The 18,971-nt window shown below is 45.0% G+C and overlaps 1 protein-coding gene across 3 annotated transcripts in view; it reads left to right on the plus strand.

Moving 5' to 3' along the window:
• Window positions 1-14,273, plus strand: part of ube2o (ubiquitin-conjugating enzyme E2O) — a 29,143-nt gene extending 14,870 nt beyond the window's left edge. Inside the window, exons 2-23 of one of the 3 annotated variants that reach the window (XM_086211144.1) lie at window positions 1,078-1,137; window positions 1,442-1,552; window positions 1,922-2,019; window positions 2,162-2,225; window positions 2,315-2,458; window positions 2,979-3,088; window positions 3,599-3,749; window positions 4,035-4,092; window positions 5,276-5,438; window positions 6,152-6,307; window positions 6,627-6,781; window positions 7,147-7,259; window positions 7,679-7,807; window positions 7,912-8,001; window positions 8,110-8,428; window positions 9,450-9,817; window positions 10,011-10,083; window positions 10,596-10,732; window positions 11,204-11,407; window positions 11,542-11,599; window positions 12,825-13,659; window positions 13,999-14,273. In XM_086211144.1, the coding sequence (XP_086067270.1) occupies window positions 1,078-1,137; window positions 1,442-1,552; window positions 1,922-2,019; window positions 2,162-2,225; window positions 2,315-2,458; window positions 2,979-3,088; window positions 3,599-3,749; window positions 4,035-4,092; window positions 5,276-5,438; window positions 6,152-6,307; window positions 6,627-6,781; window positions 7,147-7,259; window positions 7,679-7,807; window positions 7,912-8,001; window positions 8,110-8,428; window positions 9,450-9,817; window positions 10,011-10,083; window positions 10,596-10,732; window positions 11,204-11,407; window positions 11,542-11,599; window positions 12,825-13,659; window positions 13,999-14,020 (3,618 nt within the window). In that variant the 3' untranslated portion in view covers window positions 14,021-14,273. Of the gene's footprint in view, window positions 1-1,077; window positions 1,138-1,441; window positions 1,553-1,921; window positions 2,020-2,161; window positions 2,226-2,314; window positions 2,459-2,978; window positions 3,089-3,598; window positions 3,750-4,034; window positions 4,093-5,275; window positions 5,439-6,151; window positions 6,308-6,626; window positions 6,782-7,146; window positions 7,260-7,678; window positions 7,808-7,911; window positions 8,002-8,109; window positions 8,429-9,449; window positions 9,818-9,899; window positions 10,084-10,595; window positions 10,733-11,203; window positions 11,408-11,541; window positions 11,600-12,824; window positions 13,660-13,998 lie in introns of all 3 variants that reach the window. The other 2 variants (XM_086211142.1, XM_086211143.1) reach the window with 2 other exon arrangements.
• The last annotated feature ends 4,698 nt before the right edge of the window (window positions 14,274-18,971 follow it).

Consider the following 18,971-nt stretch of genomic DNA (forward strand, 5'->3'; position numbering starts at 1 on the left):
TACCACAGCAGTGTTCTTTTTTTAAAAACATCGTGCTGTTACCAGTTTGAAAGCGTGAAACAGCCTTAAGTGAACTCTTGTCCAAATGTAAGACCGCAGGAACACGATTTCCCACAGCGACCTGGGAGCAGCTGAGCTTGTGCCAAGTATCACAGAGTGTCTCCTGTTTTCTGTCCCCGCCGCCTCCATCGGGGTTGTACTTTTCATCCACGCCATTACGGCCTCATCTGCTCATCTACCTGCCCGTTCTCTACCCAGAGCTATGTTGGTCACTAACTGAAACTTGAATAGGTTTGCTGACTCCTCGCTGTCTCTCTTGGCTGTCCTCACACTGCTGGATTCTCACTAGAGGATCATAGTCAGCCAGCTCCTTGAAACGGGTCTCTATTCTATTTATACTGCAAATCATTTTATCTGCTCTCAGGGGGTGTCACAGCTGCTGACTGTGCATGTTGCAGTCTTCAGTGCTTTCATCAGGGACACAATGAGGGTGTGACAAATCACATCAGATGTGTTGTCATGGTCATAGTGTGAATGTGATTCAAGCTTGTCGTGGTTAATTTTTTTGAAGTTCATCGAGGGGCAGCGATGTCCCGAGCTGATCCTAACGCCGCGTTAGCTTCACTTCTGAACTCTCGCCCGAGGCCCCACCTGAGGTGACCGTATTCCGGTAGAAGAAGTGGGAAGTTGGACTTCAACTGGAACGTGCCCTTCCGGGCTGATCCAGGGATATTTCAAAGGACTGGTACCAGATTTGTCCACCTCAGCCTGCCGGTGCAAGAGACAGCAGAGCTTTCCACCCTTTGAGAAGTGACTCTGAATAATCACTGAGCGCACGGTTCAAGTGACTGCCATGGAAAAGGATCCTCTACATCGTACAAAACATTCAGCTATCAGGGTCTTCCTGGTCAAAAATAACAAATGTCACATGACGTATCAGTTTTCATGAGTTCATATCACAGAAGGGCTCTCCTCTGTAATGAGGCTTATTATCAGAAAATGTCAAACCAGCACCAGTAACTGTGGGTGTAAAGAGCCAGCAACACTTTCTGACCTTGTTGTCTTTCTCTTTTGCAGCTGAAACTTGAAGACCGATCCATCGTCATCAGGGACATTGTGCGGCGGAACAATTCAAATGTAAGTGGCGTCCCCAGTCTGCATCTCTTTCTCCTTTTCGCTTCACCTCTCTCGCCCGGGTCTTATTGTCAGATTTCTTTCAGCCTGTCCTGCTCTTTGTCAGTCATGTCACTGTTCAAACGTTCTGTTCCATTTGCTGCTTTCAGACATGACCAGAATATTCTTACAGGTGGATGCTTGGCCAGCAGGGAAAAGGAGACTTCAGTTTTTTTCAGTCCCCCCCCCCCCCCCCACCGCTACTCTAAGACCTTTTTGCAGCAGTGAGGATGACGATATAGTGAACTTGTATTTTGTTGCATTCCAGGACAACCAGTGTGGTATTGTGACAAACATCGACATCGAGTGTGCAGTCAAACTCGTGGGGACAAACTGTGTCCTGTATCCAGTTAACAGCAAAGACCTGCAGCATATTTGGGTAAGAGACAGCATGATTTGTCCAAAATCCAGACTGTCAGGCCTTAAAATGTCCAGACAGCACAATGTCACAACAAAAAGATTAGAATGTCAGACTGGCAGGGATTCAACTTGTAGTCGGCCACGTCACAACAGTAATATCTGAATCTAAATCGGTCACAGATGTCTGATCTCATTACATCTTAGATACTAAAAACCAATAATGAAAATTGCTTGTATTCAGCATTCAGGCTTCCTCTTATGTGAAATAAAAATCAGTAACTAGGATGAAAAAAAAGGGCAAATGTGAGGAAAGACTTAGGAGGTTTCTGTTGAATGAGGCCCTTCATTTCTACATCGATAGCTTTATTGTTGTCCCTGTTCTCGCTAGTCTTTCATGTACGGCGACTACATTGCCTACGACTTCTGGCTGGGGAAAGTGTACGACCTGACTAATCACATCATCCTCAAGCTTTCCAATGGAGCCAGGTAGAGTGTGTGTGTGTGTATGTGTGAGAGAGAGAGAGAGACAGAGAGATTGCACAGCATTTACTGTGACTGTGTGTCTGCATGACCACCGTGAGTACTAAAGCCAGCGAGTGTGAGCCGAGTGTGTCCCTCCTCCCCCCAGGTGCTCCATGAGTGTGGAGGACGGTGCCAAGCTTTACGATTTCTCTCCACACGTCAGTGATTCGGTACGTAGGCTTCAACTCTTATCTGTTCGATCACCTTTGAAAACTCACTGACACTGAAAAATTCTTGTTACCTCTTCTTTTTTTTTTAGGGTCTGTTTTTTGACGAGGCGTATGGCTTCTACCCAGGCCAGGTCCTGATTGGGCCGGCTAAAGTCTTCTCTAATGTGCAGTGGCTGTCGGGGGTCAAACCTGTCCTCGGCAGGAAATGCAAGTTCAGGGTGGTGGTAGAGGAGGTAAAATTGATAGTAGTCTTTCTTTTCCGTATTTCTTGTACTTTTTATACTACCATTTTTGCTTAGGTGAGGTGGTGACCTACATGTGACCCGTCCTCAGCAGTGCTTTGCTGAGCATCAGATATTTCTTATCTTTTACGTTTGATCTAATCACAGCAGTCGCGCACATCCAGAAAATCGTTCAACGCAGGTGCTGGACCGGACAAGAAACAACTCAAGCAATGAATTACGTGCAAAGGAAGCTAATGCATGCAAACGTTTCCCTTATTTTCTCCAGACATCTTTTGTTATTTTTTAAAACATTTCTTCCAGGGCCCAACCAATATATATGTAAGACGCCTGGTTTAATGGTATGACAATGTTCCTGTATCAGTCCACCCCTAATTCGCTCAGCAGTACACACGGTGCACAAAGCTTTATCTCTTTTTATTTTTAGAATGACGATGTGCATTGCAATTTATTCCACATTTGTGTAATTATGTATCCTGAATTGATCAAATGGTCTTCCTGCTTCAATCAGGTGAAGGTGGTTGAACTGAAGGTGACGTGGATCACCAAGAGTTACTCCCCCAAAGGCTCCGACAGCGTCTATCCGCCTCCCTCCACCATCACGCAGGAGAACCTCTGCAGGTGAGCACCACCTCACAGACGCCGATGTTGGGAGGATGCTGCTTTTCTTTAGAAAAGGGGAGGAAAGCTGGTTTTCTTTAGCTCGCCCCGTTTATAGAGCCACTATGAAACAGTTAATTAGTGCACTGCTGCTTCACTGTATCTAAATCCAGAATACACACTGGTTTGAAAGTCGTCACCCTCCATTCAGAATAGACCCTCCACATGTCCCTCTTGCCAGTTGAAGTTCTTTCTTTTTTTTTTTCCAAGTTAAATGTTCACCACCTTCAATTCCACACTTAGTTGGTGGAGTTCCTTCCAAATCCCATTAACTTATTTTATAAAAGGCCAAAAACACCTCAAGAGAGCATGAAAACTTTATTTGGTGAATTACCAGGAAGCTTTATTTTTAATTTTCCATCAAAATGTGCATTAATCCATGCTACGGTGTGTGTGAGCCCAGAGTTCCTGTTTGATAGCAACAGACCAGCTAATTTGTTGTCTTGTTGTTCCTCTCCTGGCTGGCTTTAGGGTGCGGCGTCTGGGCTACTATGACCACACCCAGAGACAGCTCGGGGAGAGGGCCCTCTATGTCTTCCCTTTGAAGGGAGACGCCACACGTATCACATCCGAAGGACCCGAAGGTGCCCCTGTACTGCCAGAGGACCCTGTGGTCAGAAAGGTCTGAAAAGACTAAACTAATGGAGAAGCCATCTCATTCATGTTTAGTGTGTGTTGGTTAAACCTTGGTGTGTGTGTGTGTGTGTGTGTCTGTGTGTGTGTCTGTGTTTGTGTATTGAGTTGACAGGTTTTTAGTTAAACTTTTACCCGAGTTTGGGGTAGTGGAATAGAGGAAGTACAGTAATGCCCAGCTTTTGAACATATGACAAACTCTAATATGACTTTATTTGAATGCGTGTGTGTGTGTGTGTGTGTGTGTGTGTGTGTGTGTGTGTGTCTCCTGCAGTTAAAAAGAATGTTCAAGAAGGATTCAGGGAAGAAGATGGAGAACACCGACACACAAGGTGCTGAACAACTCTGCAGAGAATGCGGTTTTCATCAGAACACACACACACACACACACACACACACACACTCGCTCGATCTCTAATGCTGGCTCAGTCTCATTCTTGCCTCTATCACAGAGAATTGCAGAGGTGTGAGCAAGTCAAATAACCTCACTAAGAAGAGTCTGACTCATCGTCTGAGGTGACATCTGACACCTTTAGCTTCCATGTAACAAGAGAAATGCCAACTCCTTGTTTTGTGCTTCACTAATTAGTGGTTTGAAAGAGCTTCTCTTTAGCTTAGTAACATAAAAGTAAGAGTCCTTCTAATGAAATGCAGTCGTGCCGAGACGTGCTCCTTTTCCCTACAGTTTAAAAGGAAAGAATCTAATCTTAATAGGTTTAATTTCTTAACATTGTAGGTTTATACTTGGTAATATACTGTGATGATTTACACTTTTATTTTTCAACTCTAAAATGGTGACCAAATTTAGAATGTGTTATGAAAAGTATATTTAAAAAAAAAATCTTTATCTAAAATTCACTTTAGTGACCTTCAATAATAAAACCTTTTAACATAATTTCCTTTATCCAAGACGGGGGTGGAATGATGATTTGGATGCTCACACACACACACACACACACACACACACACACACACACACACACACACACACACACACACACACTCTTTCTCTCTCATCTCTACATATATCGGCGTCAGAAAATGGAGGATCAACTTTTTGCTCACATCCTTCCTGCAGTAGCTGGGAAATGAATAATGTGTGCATGTGAAGCAGTGTGAGGGGACTGAAGGTTCCTGGGAGATGTCAGCCAGTCTCCTCCTCCACAAATGAGCCCCGGAGCCACAGGCTCAGTCCACTAATTGGAAATTGTGCCGAAGTGCAGCACAATTCAACTGAGAGGTGCATTTGTATGCATGATCCAGGAAAAATGGATGATAATCGTGCGACTCTCTCAGACCAGAGCAAAATAAAACTTCTAGTACTTCTGAGCGTGATTGGACTTTTAATATTCAACTCACTTGATTGGTTCAGCTTCCCATCTTTTTCCCTCTCAGCTGGTTGAACAAGGTGGACTTTCTACTTCATTTCACTTCTGAATGTGTTTGATTATATTGTTTTAAATGTTTTATTTTTTTGTTTTTTTAAATGCAAGTCTATTTCTTATTTCTCAACAGGTGAGCACAAATCTGAACCGACGGACTCCTCTAATCACAACAGTAACGGCCCCGTAGGACCCCTCCAGAACCCCCCCGACTCCCAGAACACCAACGATGCCTCTGCTGAACACGGGGAGCAGGACGCTGACGACGAGGCTGCGGAAGACACTGACGACACCAGGTCTGCTAGCTCTGTGTTTGTACATCGCCTCTCTTGAATAATTCAGTGTTGTGCGCGCGCGCACGTGTGTGTGTGTGTGTGTGTGTGTGTGTGTATTCTATTATATTAGCACAGCAATTCACCTTAGCTGCATTCAGTCTGCTGGAAAATAAAAGAAAAAGATTTCAATCTCTGCGTTTGTTCGTTTGTTTCATGCTTTACTTTATTAGATCTGAATTTATTTACAGCACATTAATAAAATCTATCACTATAAAAGATAATTACTGAAATGTGGGACTAGACCCAACAATTATCTACCCTGAAGTGAAGCATAGAAATATCCTGTCAAGGATCCTGTGGCTTAGTAACAGTCTGAGCCTCTTCTGCCCCAAAAATGACCTTAAAGCTGAATCAGCATTTCTCAAACACCTCGGCAACAAAATGTGAACATTAAAAATGTCTTCGTTTAGTGAGTAAACCGGGGCTATTTTACTGGCTGTCACATTTTACTGTATCATTTTACTGCATGTCATATTTTACTGTTTAATATTCCTAATGTACCTCAGTCTGTTCCCTGCTCGTCTTTGAGACACCGTCAGACCACTAATACACCTCCGCAGTTCTTATTAGCCACACTGCACATATTTAAAGTTCCCAGTTCTCGCAACACGACAAAACTTCACTCTCTACAGGGGGTAACATCAGTAACCTTGTCACTCTCAACCTTGCTGCAGCTCTCTGACATCATCGGCGAGCTCCACAGCTTCCTCCCAGAGCGGCGGGCTCGGAACCAACCGTAAGAAGAGTATCCCGCTCTCAATCCGCAACCTGAAGAGGAAACACAAGAAGAAGAGGACCAAGTTCTCTCGCGAGTTCAAGCCAGGTGACAGGTGAGTTCTTAGCAAGGACGAAAGTACATCAAACTCTAATTCTGATGTGTTTTTAGCATCGCCATCACATTTTTGTCTTTCTTGGTGTCAGTATTTGTGTCTCACTGCTGATCAACATGAAACATTTTTTTCCCTGTAGACTTGAGATTCACAGTATGAATATCTTTTTCATAAAGACAGGGGTATTTATTAAGATTAATATTATTATAATTTTTCTCTCCAAGATACTTTGGAGTTTGAATGATCTTCAATTTCCCAATAAGTACAGTTTAGTAATTCTGGTGTCTGAAGACTCACGTGTGTTTTTGTGGTTTTGCAGTGTTGCAGTAGAAGTTGTATCTACAAAGACCACAGCCGATGTGATGTGGAAGGACGGGCGGGTGGAGAAGGGGATCCGATCAAATGACCTCATCCCCATCCAGCACCTCGACAGCCATGAATTTTGTCCCGGGGACTTTGTAGTAGACAAACGACGTAAGCATGACAAACTTTTTTAACGATGTGTTCTGGTGGATTGATTTAGATTTCTTCCGTTTCAGGTCTTTGACTTTGTCCAGAAACACCCCATGTATCAGTTTTCTGTCTTTGTAGACTCCAGTGTTCTATTTAGGCCACTCGTCCCCCGACCATAGCACTGACAGAATCTGGGCCGTTTGCTGAAACTGTGCCAGGTTTGGGTGTGAAAATGGACATGCAACTTGAGCAGCCAACTAGTTTCTATTGCCTTTCAGGGTCATAAATATTGTCTTGTAACTCTTCTGCATGTAGACGTGACAGCTGTTAGTGTTGCGTGTCCGGATCTGCTCTGAGAGCTTTGTGTGTTTGTGTGCTCACTGCAGCTCAAGCCCTCCAGGACCCCGGAGTGTACGGTGTGATCCAGTCCGGGGATCACAAGGGCAGAACATGTGTTGTGAAATGGATCAAACTCAACTCCACCAGTGATGATGTGGAGGTCAGTTGGGGAAAGCATGGGGATGTGTTTATGTGGAAGTGGGGAAATTAAAATGGCGGTATTATAGAGACACGATAATACTCATGCAGCGTTATTTATATTTATAACAATATTTAAGTGCTTCACAGACAAAACCCTTTAACAGGTTCTTAAGTTTAAAGGCTAGTTTTAAAAGACCCTAGAGAGTATCTAAGTAACTGTAACCTGGGTGCTCCTCTGAGTCTAGCGAGCACTTACCAGGTCAATGAAATGCATAAATAACTAGTAGCAGAGCCATTTAATGCAATAAAAGTGAGTCATAAAATTTAAACCACTGTTTTGGGGCTGTAATGAGACAAGCAGCGGCTCGTTGGTGGGAACATTAACTGCTCCTGTTGTGATTCCTGTTTTTTGAGCCTGATGTTTTTGCTTGAATGCAGGTGATCGGCATGGAGGAGGATGTCAGCGTGTACGACATTGCAGATCACCCAGATTTCCACTTCCGCACCACTGACATTGTCATTAGAATATGGAACTCAGAGGACGGACAGAATGACTGTGAAAACGAGGTGACCTGTATTTCAAAGTTTATTAGTTTAGATATTTTCTGGCTATTTTGACACAAATGTGGTATTGATATGATTGCTAACTATGGCTCTCCACCCACCCTCAGACGTCAGTAGGTCAGGTGTCCAGGGTGGACGTGAGCAGTAAAGTGGAGGTGGTGTGGGCAGACAACTCCATGACCATCGTCCTGCCTCAGGTAGGTTCGTCTTGATGATGCAGCCTGAACTGCCCAGCTACAAATAAAGGGTCAGTTTTATCATCTGGCGTAAACAGCTGCTGATCATCTTCCTCTAACCCCATGCAGCACCTCTACAACGTGGAGTCGGAGATTGAGGAGACAGACTACGACTCCGTGGAGGAGACGAGTAGCGTCCTGTCCACTGAGGAGTGGGAGGACGAGAGTGACAGCTGGGAGACGGACAACGGCCTCACCACTGAGGACGACAGTCACATCAACAACACAGATGTGACGGAAACGGCAACCCCCGTACCCACCAGCTCCCTGATGTTCATCATTCCCCCTCAAGAGGGCAGCAAAGCTGGGGTCACCAGCCCCACTAAAGCAACCACTGGAGAGGAGGGGGAAACGTCGGTGGCTGTGGCCAGTCCTTCATCTGGAGGAGGTGGGAGGTTTTCTGTTTTATTTTATCAATATTATTGCTCACTGCACTGAAATGCACAGATACTGTGTAACCGTTACGTGTTCATTCATGACTCATTTCATTCCATTTCTGAAGTCATTAGCACGGAGGCTCCGCACGTGAATAGAACAGGAGATGTGTTCTGTTAATGTTTAGACACCACAAATAAACACAATTTGTGGTGAGCTTTTATGCCCAAAATGTTCTAGTTTTATTGTCTCCCAGCTGCTCTGTAATTAACGTCAGTAAATAATTCAGAAGTATTTTATTGTAATTGTTTTAGTTCTGATTTTAGTTTTTTGTCGAAATTGTATGTTTTTTCATCCCTATTGAAGTTTGTTTCTGTTTTTTTTTAGTAACTCACTGTGTTGGTGCCAACGCTTATTTTGAAGTTAATTTGTAAAATGACCTTTTTACCCACCGTTTTACTGAATTAGTGATAGAAGGTGGTGGTGGCCAGAGAAGCAGACAAAAATGAGGAGAACATCAGTAACGAAATATATCTGTGAAAAAAGACCAACAACATGTCGATTTCTGATAATTCAAATAGTACGATTAACTGTCAGATTTGTGATTCTTTGTCAGATTTCATGTTTTTAATTAACTAACATTTTGCAGATAACCTGAATCCCGCTTTAAGAATCTTGAACTAGGAGTCTCTCTCTCCGCCTTTAGCTGAGAGAACAGCATAAAATTTTCAGTTTGTTTGGAATGTGGGTCCAGTTCTGACACACCGGGCGGTTTGATCCAGGACCAAAGGAAAACAAAAAGCCTCTCCGTCTGATCTGATCTGATTCCAAAAACCCCAGCAGGGACCAGACGGCGCTGGATGGCTCCTTGTTTCTTCAGATTTGTTTACGGATTAAATTAACTAGATGTTTGCAGGAGGTAACCTCCAGATAACCAGTGAGTTAGGGTGAACTTGACTCATCTCAACAATGCGCAGCTGATATTCAAACATCAGTCCAAGCAACCTGTATCCTCTTTGTTGTCTACGCCACAGGAACCACTCCAGGAGCGGCTGTCAACGGAGCAGAGAAGCCCAGTAAAGATGGTGCGTCTCGAGGCTTCAGAGAGTTGAAAGAGGCCTTGAAGATCCTGGAGAGCCTCAAGAACATGACCGTGGAACAGCTGTGGACCGGCGGCTCTCCAACCTCCCCAACTTCCACCGAACCAGCATCCACAGCTAATATAGCGAGTTCTGTGACGCCTTCAGCTCCAGAGAAACCAACCAAGGAGAAGCGCTTCCTGGACGACATCAAGAAGCTGCAGGAGAACTTGAGGAAGACCCTGGATAACGTGGCCATAGTGGAGGAGGAGAAGATGGAGGCTGTGGTGGAAGCAGGGGGGAGTGCCGGAGCAGCGACAGAGGTATGTTGAGAGTTGACTTGCTAATGTTGGACTTGATTTAATGGGGAGGCAACATTTCCCATGCGATTGTGTTACTGCTCAGGTGGAGAGAGTGGGAGAGTGTGAGAAGCCTCAGCAGGAGCCACAAACGCCGTTGAGCGGACAAGAGTGGCCCAGCGAGTTTCTGAGTGACACTCCTGTACTGTGCCAACAGAGTGGCGGCAAACCTGGCGTCACCTTCACCAGTGCCAAGGGAGAAGTGTTCTCTGTGCTGGAGTGGGCACCAGGTCAGAAAAGCTCACAAAAAGTTTCAAATCTCACTTTTTTAACTCTCTTCCCATGCTTGTAACTTAGTTTTGTCTTCTTCTTCATTTCCCCGAAGTCCTGGACAGGCTCTCCTCTAATTTAATTGCATGGAAACACAATCAATCAGCCAGATAAGCCATCTGACTACAGACACTCAGCTCCTCTCCCAAATTATCTGCATTTTGTTGTCGAGCTGATACGAATCAAAGACATGTGGAGATCACAGACTTCAAATCAAAGCGGATGTGACTGCAGAGGGAATGAAATATACATGAGCTTCATGTTTTTGAGTTTTCAGCGAGTGAACCCTAACTTGAGTGTGTTTATATTTCTAGATACACTCACCAGACATTAGAGTGACTGACAGGAGCTGCCACCCATTTCCAGTCTATTATCATACTTGTCTGTCACAGACGCACGCCTCCTGTAGCTTTATCATATTTTTGTTGTTGTTCTGCATTGCAATTCAGTCGTCTGTGCCTCTCTGCTGCAGACACGCACTCATTTAAGAAAATGGAATTCCAGCCAGCGGAGGCTAAGAAGTTCTTCAGCACAGTGAGGAAAGAAATGGCTCTGCTGGCAACATCGCTGCCGGACGGAATCATGGTCAAAACCTTTGAGGACCGCATGGTGGGTTTCAGTGTACCCTGCACTGTGGACTTTTTACAATGAATATATTTGAAGGCCTCAGTTCTCTTTTGACAAGAGAAAATCAGCCTCTTATTACAAGCACAGCCTGATAGGATCTAATGTACAACTACAGAATGCTGCTGTATTTCTAATATTACAACTCAGAATACATAGTAGTGATAAAAACCTTGAAAATTTCCATTGCCCAAGTGTTTCTCCTGGGTACCAGCTCACGCAGGGTGGCTCCCTATAATCCAAGAAGACTGAAGTTGTCCCTCACTGGTGATTCTGCAAGTTGTATTTATCAGTAATGTATAAAAAGGTTACTTTTGAAACAGGAAGTAATAGTGTCCTAAATACTTTTCCCTTCAACGTAGCTTAACTCAACTGGGATGTTTATTCGACCGTCGACTCTCTCGTACGAGTCTGTCCAGCACAAACCCATGAGGTTCTTTGTTTTCTCTGGCGCAGGACCTGTTCTCAGCTCTGATCAAAGGACCGACTCGCACGCCCTACGAGGACGGTTTGTTCCTCTTTGACATCCAGCTTCCCAACATCTACCCCGCCGTGCCGCCTCTGTTTCGCTACCTGTCTCAGTGCAGCGGGCGCCTCAACCCCAACCTGTACGACAACGGCAAGGTCTGCGTCAGTCTGCTGGGCACCTGGATCGGCAAGGTGAGTGCTGCCGTACAGGCTGGTGTGTGGACAGGTGCCAACCACTTTTTAACTTAAGTGTAGTCAAGCTGGCTGGCTCCGCTTCTCTGGAACCTGCTGATTTGTTCCTCTGTTTGTGGTAATTTGATCAACAGGGCACTGAGAGGTGGACCAGCAAGTCCAGTCTGCTGCAAGTCCTCATCTCCATACAAGGTACACACACACACACACACACACACATTATGACTTGTTCTATTTTTTCAATTATGTTGTCACCTCAAGGACTGTAAAAACATGGAACACATACAACAATATAACAAAGCTTCTGGTTTTAGACCCCAAAAAATTTATATTATTTATTTTTTATTTTCTAGTGAATTTGGTCTCATAGTACCACGTATTTTTTTATTTTTATGGTACAAACAGAAACAGAAATCATTACTGAAATGAGGCAACAGTGACATGAAGCAGACTTGTGGTTCAGTCTGTGTGTCGTCCCCCCCCCCCCCAGCAGGTAGGTTGAGCCAACTCACTGACCACGCGTTGAAACAACCCTCCATTTTTGTCTGTTAATTCCCAATCCTGCATGCACAGCACATTGGGTGCCACAAATAAAGGGGCCACTCGTGTCGCTCTGACGCCCTTCACTCCTGCAGCACCAAAATGTTTTATTCATGTCTTCATTTACCGAGAGTGTCGCACAGTCTTTGGACCAAATGTGCTGACCTCACAGACGGATCACGCCGCCTCCATCAGACCGACCTGCAGTCGAATTCACTCAGACTGTCGGTCTGTCACTTTCTCAGAGAGAACATTTAAAATGTGTCGGTAGTCATCAGTGAAAAAGCCACACTGAACTCACCGGTGCTGCTTGTTAGACGCTGGTTTCAACTTCCCCCTCACAACCCCTCACCCCACAAAATCATTGATTTATTTCTACTGATGATATTCAATCTGAAATGAGACAGAAATCTTAAGTTGAAGAGAACAAAAGTCAGACTGAATGTAACTGAGATCAAAGTTATGTGATCAGTGTTGTTGAAGTAGGTTTGAGTATCGTCGGCAAAGACGCGTTGCACTGAACCAAGCTGCTCCATCATAGTCCAGACCCAAATCTCACTGTGTACATGACCCTGTCAGGATTACATCATGCTAGGTTTGATGCCGTTCTAAAAATCTGTTGGGTTTTAATCTGATTTTAATCCAAATTCAGGGAACGTCAGATTAACAGTGAGCTCAGCGTGATGGAAATAACCAAACTCAAGTTTGCAAACATCTGAAGAGACTCCTGCAGCCTCTGGTGGCTGGGCTGTAAATGGCACCTAATGTTTCCTTTGTCCTCTGGTTTTCATCAGGAAACAAAATATTGTGGATTTTATATGTATGAGTTATAATCCATGTGTGTGTGCGTGCGTGTGTGTGTGTGTGTGGTCTGCAGGTCTAATCCTCGTCAATGAGCCCTACTACAACGAGGCCGGCTTCGACAGTGACCGCGGCCTACAGGAAGGATATGAGAACAGCCGCTGCTACAATGAGATGGCCCTCATCAAGATGGTCCAGTCCATGACCCAGCTGCTCCAGAACCCTGTGGAGGTCTTCAAACAGGAGATCCAGGAGCATTTTGTTTCTAACGGCTGGCGGCTCGTCCACCGCCTGGAGGCGTGGCTTGAGCTGAATGACGCTGCTGAGAGGAGTCACACACACTCATCCTTCAGGGCTCAGCACTCCAAGGAGCGACCTTCATCGGTGGAGCCTCTGGATGAGCAGCTGCCTCTGGGATCAGGGCCAGTGGCGGTGGCCCACAGCAGCCCCAGGAAGCCGGGAGAGGAAGGATTGAGCGGAGCAGGCGTAACCAGTATTATGGAGGAGGAGCTGGAGGATTCAGGGCTGAGCCCCTCTACTACAGCTGCCTCTCAGCAGGAGCTGAGCCAGAACTCGGACTTTGACAGCGCCCAGGGGTGCTCATCCCTTGGTGCTGAAAACCGGGGTAGCACGATAGTCCCCGGTTCTGTAATCCGTGGCGGTATGTCAGAAATAGGCTCTGTCACGGTTGGCGAAGGAGGAATGAGTTCCACAGGAAGCCAGCCTGTGGTGCGACCAAAGAAACGGAGAAAGAGCTACCGGAGTTTCCTCCCAGAGGGCAGCGGCTACCCGGACATCGGTTTCCCGCTCTTCCCGCTCTCGAAGGGGTTTGTGAAGAGTGTTCGAGGTGTGCTGCTCCAGTACCGCGCTGCACTGGCCACCACCACCATCCCTGAGCACACAGAGGACAAGTAAGTGCCTCCTCACCGTTCCCCAACACTCCTCTGCACTGTTCCCTCTCTTTTCCTCCCTCTATTCTACCTGCTCATCTGCCTCAAGCTGGAGAGGACGACCTGGTACTTGTCTGGGGGGAGTGGATGCTATTTTCAATCCTCTGTACCCCTGTCCAGAGCTGCACTATGCCCCCCCCCCCCAGCACTGCCTCCTGTTTGTCCTTTGCCTCCATTCATTAGTCTGTTCTACCCCCGCTGCCCTACGAACTCTCTGCCTTCTAATTCCTCTCAATCAAACGACTGCAGGAGACGAGCACCTTTCACCAGGAGAGAGATGATGTCTTTGTTCTCCTTCAGTGTCCCTGCAGATGATACATGAGGAGCGATGCAGGAGCGACTCTGAAACTCTCATCTGCCACTGACGCAGGTGGAGGGGAGCTTCTCTCTGAGGCCTCACCAGGCCTGGGGACTTCAGTGGCGCGGATGCAAAAACGGACTGAATGAGATGAAAATCAGTGCCATGAACCCTTGTCTGCCTAACCTTCAGCAGCCGCCACCATGCGTGGAGGATTCGCCCAATGAACCACTCGACCGTCTCGACCGGCTTGAAAAAAATGTCTCAGACTCCAAACCGTTGTCAGTGAAAGACGACTGCGTTCCACTGAAACTGCAAATCCCAGCTGTCCCGGCTATTGGGTGACCTGCAGCGACCTGTAGCACTACTGACACTATCACTGTACCATCCTGCACTAGGACAGACAGTCTGGTCCAGGAGAGGTGGCATCATATAAATAAATAAACAAATAAATAAACCCGCCGCCCAGGAGGACTCTTTTTAAATCACTTGTACGCTTTCTGCCAAAATTCTCTCAATCCACTACACACACACACACACACACACACACACACACACGCACGCACGCACATGCACAAATATTCAAGTAGAACACACTGAATGTCAGTATAACTGCCAACCACAACAGCGTCACCACCTCTTTCACTGTACTTGCTGGTTCTTTCCCTTCACGCCGTACACTGAAGCACACAGCTGAGGCTCACCGGTGACAGCGCTGTAGATGCTTGGTGTGTCGAGAAGCCAAGACCTGGTACGGGGGGCGAGGAGGCTCTGGTGGCTGCGTGTGAAGGAGTTTGTGCTCTAGCATGCAGAATTTCATTCTCTTTCTATTGAATTTGGCAAAGTTTTTCCATCTCCAAAATGTGCTTTGCTATTTAGCTGAATTTGAGGTCATTAATCTCACAGAGGCTCCGTTTACTCCACGTCTCGCTCCGGACTTCACGATGAGGGTGAAACCACATCACTGCAACTACTTAAAGACGTCAACAACAACAACAACAACAAAAAAACCCAACAACAAACCCTACCGCGTCCATTGCGTCATCTCATGTCAACATGTTGCCTTACTTGAATTGTTCTTAAAGATCTCAGACCATCGTGTACAGAGCTGCTTGTGTCACGCTTGAGACATGAACCTGTTTAAGCCTACGTGCACCGTTAAAACCACTAAACCCTGTTTCCAGTGTTTACCTCCCATGTAGTGCAGACTTCTCTTCTTATCTCTCCAAATTGCACATGCGGAGTTGAATCCCAGTGAAGTGTGAGACGCTGTCGGTTTGTTGATGTGATTATTCTGCTTAATTATCTTTTTCTTCTCTCTCTCTCGCTCTCTCTCTCTCTCGCTCCCTCTCTCTCCCTCTCTCTTTTTCTTATCTCATGTTTATCCCACCGATGCAACTGCTGCTCCCGCTAATGAGGAGAAATACATAAATTAAAGCACTCGGACTAAAAAAAGAAAAAGAAAAACCTCCTTTTCTCTGTTTCACTCTTATCGGGATGAAAAGAATCAGGGTTTTTATTCAATAGATTTCCTGCTTGGCGACACATTTGTGCTGTAATTTGCTGTGAAAACATTAAAACAAAGTGAAAAATAAAAACCTAAAAAAAAAAAAAACTAAAAAAAAAAACTAAAAAACACCACGTGAATTCACCTTCGGGTCCAATCGTGCTTCCTTGGGAAATCCGAGCAGTCTTTGTTTACATCTTTTCAAAAAAAAAAAAAAAAACTCCCATCATAAAACAATGTTCTTTTCTTTTTTTCAAGATATTATAATTCTTATTGTAATAATGATGATTATACAGGTCAGACAAAGCCCTTGTGCTTGTTGAAATGATTAAACAAGAGTTGGCTGTCTGGTATTTTACTTGAACAAAGAACCTTGATGCTGAAGAGTGTTTCTGTGTGAGAGAACTGTGGAGAACTGAGTGAAGAGTTGCTGCGTTTTAAAGAGACTTGAGGTCAAAGTCATGAATGATGGTATTTTGTTTTTGTCTCATTTTGTTCCTCCCTCTTCCTCCTCCTTCCCCTTGCGATTCTTTCAAAGTGTCATCCTGTTACAAGACGTGGTGATCAGGCTTCCATCTTTTTGTCTTCTCCCTGAATTTTATGTCATCATGTCGCTGCCTTTAATGCTACAGAGGAAGTTGCACCGTCACCTTCGCTGGATCATGTAGCCTTTGTTTTGCATTCGTGCCCCCCCCCCCCCCCCCACCCACACACACACACATGCTGCTGTCTGTAAAATATCACCGTCTCGGTTCTTCTTGGAGTTTAACAGTCCGAAAAATGACGATGGTGTTTTGTTCTAATAAAAAAAAAAAAAAAAAAGGAAAAAAAAGTGCAATCTCTATCAAGAATTAGGAGGTGATAATCGTCGCTTCTCATCTGTCACAGAAACAGAAAATAACGATCTTGGGAGGATCTACCAAGCACACGATGCTCTGTATAATTTTCTGTGTACGTGTGTATTGTTCAGTTCCAACATTACTTATTCAATTTACTTGCAAAGAGTTTGTTTTCCAGCCAAAGCATGTAACATGTTGCTTTAAGCCTTCTTGAATGGGCGACTACACAAGACTTGACTGTACGATGTCGACATTTCCACAGTGGCCTGTTGTTGATATATAAACAAGAACTAATAAAGTTATGATTTGTAGCCTGATTCCCTCTGTACATTGTCATGAATATATTGAAGAATATAAATACATACAGTACATATATATTTAACACAAACTCGAGGTCCAACACGTCACGTGGGGGGAGTATATAGTATATGTACAAATGCTGAGTGTGTATTGTACTCATGATTTCATTTTCTTTTTCTTTTTTTAATTGGTTTTCTTTTGTTGTGTGAAGACAGTTGTATAGTGATGTATTAAACTTTGCAAGCAGTACCGTAGTAACATTGTGGCTTTTGTTTATTGGGGTCCTTCGTGTAGAGACGGCAGCTTCTCTGCTTTTATGATTTTACAGTCAACAGAAGCGGCGTGACTTGATTTCTTTGTCTGTGTGGTTCAGACATTAAAGGGGTGTGTGTGTGTGTGTGTGTGTGTGGACGGGCCGGTTGTCTTCTCAGTGTGGCTCCTTTGAGCTGATGCTCCTAGATGTTTCCAACCATTAGTGTCAGTAAACATGGAGCCTGTGTCTCCGGTGATGTAATATTTGATTCTGACGCTCAGTAACAACAGTTCAGGTGACGAGTTTGTTCAGTTTTACCAAAAATAAACTCAACGGTGAGTTTCCTCATCACATAGAACAAGAACATTTGGAATCAATCCACCACAGTTTGTTCTGCCGCTGTAAAAACTCTCCAGGGCCACGTGTGTTTGGCTGAGAACGCCCCCCCCCCCCCCCCCCCCCAACTGTGCTCCTCCTGCTCATGGTGAGCCTGAGATCTCCCCACAAACAGCGTTTGTTTATTTTATCCATCTGGAGCTGAGATTTGCTGAGTCTTGAGGCAGACGAGGCCCCGCCCCCTTTACTTACGTTACTAATAGTTTAGTTTCAGGACCCTAATAGGTTCATTATTTTAATGGAGCCAAAAGATGATCAATTATTTAGAATAATTAGTCTAGTTTTGCCTCTCTAGCACTCAAAATACATGAAAGCAGTCTTGGAAATGAGGAAAAACAGTGAAATTCCTGGGGGGGGGGGCCTGGTTGTTTAAACTATAGAACGGCTTGAGGACATGGAAGTGTTTCATCAAAGAGAAAATGAGTGTGAAACTTTCTAAGTGATGGGTCACTTAAGTGAACCAGATGGACTTCATCTGACTTCATGCGTACTTTGATATTTAAGACATCCGCGACGAAAGACTCACCGTTGGAAGCTCCTGCACGCAAACACTCGTGAACATTGTCAGACGATCTCTGCGTCCCAATGGGACCCTCGTGTTGGTTCCTGTGTGGCCTCAGGTGTTACAGTACTAGAGAACTGCACGGTGGTGCAGTGGTCAGGACTGTGGCCTCACTGCAAGAAGGTTCCAGGTTTGAGCCCTGGCTCCATCACAGGATCTTTCTGTGTGGAGTCTCCATGTTCTCCCTGTTCCTGTGTGGGTTCTCTCTGGTACTCCAGCTTCCTCCCACAGTCCAAAGACATCAAGAGAGGACGAGGCTGATTGATACTCTAAATTGACTGTAGGTGTGACTGTGAGTGTGAATGGTTGTCTGTCTCTATGTGTTGGCCCTGTGATGGACTGGTGACCTGTCCAGGGTGAACCCCGCCTCTCACCTGAAGGCTGCTGGGATAGGCTCCAGCCCCCCCACCCAGGAACAGGAATAAGCGGAAGAAAATGGATGGATGAATAGAAAATCAGATGAAAATATTTTTTGGGTGATTGTCATGTCCAGTTGTGAGTTAAATGATAGTCCTACAACCCGGGCAGCCAATCGGAGCGATACATTAAGCAGCATCACTGGTGGTTTCTCATCATCCATTTTATTGTTCAATCAAAAACACTAGGAATATAAAATTACAGACATTCGTCTAATGGAAAAATAGATCTCTGAATTATAGCATCAATCATTTCATCTTCAATGTGCCAGAAAAAAAAGAAAACTGACAATAAAAGCTCAGAAGCAGCAGGTGGAGATGGAACAGACCAAGTTTCCCCCTTCTATGTGCAGGTCCACTGATCAGGTTTCACTCAGACAGCCTAATGGTTTCTCCTCCACCATCAGACTTGGGAATGAGGAGGTGACACCCGGACACAGGGACTCCTACTTTGTCACATTTTTCATCCCCAAAATATTTTTGAGTGAATCTGATTAGTTTGCCCAGCCATGCATATAATAAAAAAAAAACAAAACAAAACAAACAAACATGGAACCAGTGGATGCACCAGCATATTCAAGCCACCAGGAGGCAGAACAATCAAGGCACATCAAACAGTAAAACAGACAAAAGCATCACTGCAGAAAACTGGCTGCATAGAGACTAAAACCTCAGGAAGAGATGGAAACGCTCAGGTAACAC

Source organism: Aulostomus chinensis, chromosome 8 (genome assembly GCF_037954235.1).
Source record: "Aulostomus chinensis isolate RoL2024-O1b breed Wild chromosome 8, RoL_Achi_v1.0, whole genome shotgun sequence".
NCBI lineage: Eukaryota > Metazoa > Chordata > Actinopteri > Syngnathiformes > Aulostomidae > Aulostomus > Aulostomus chinensis.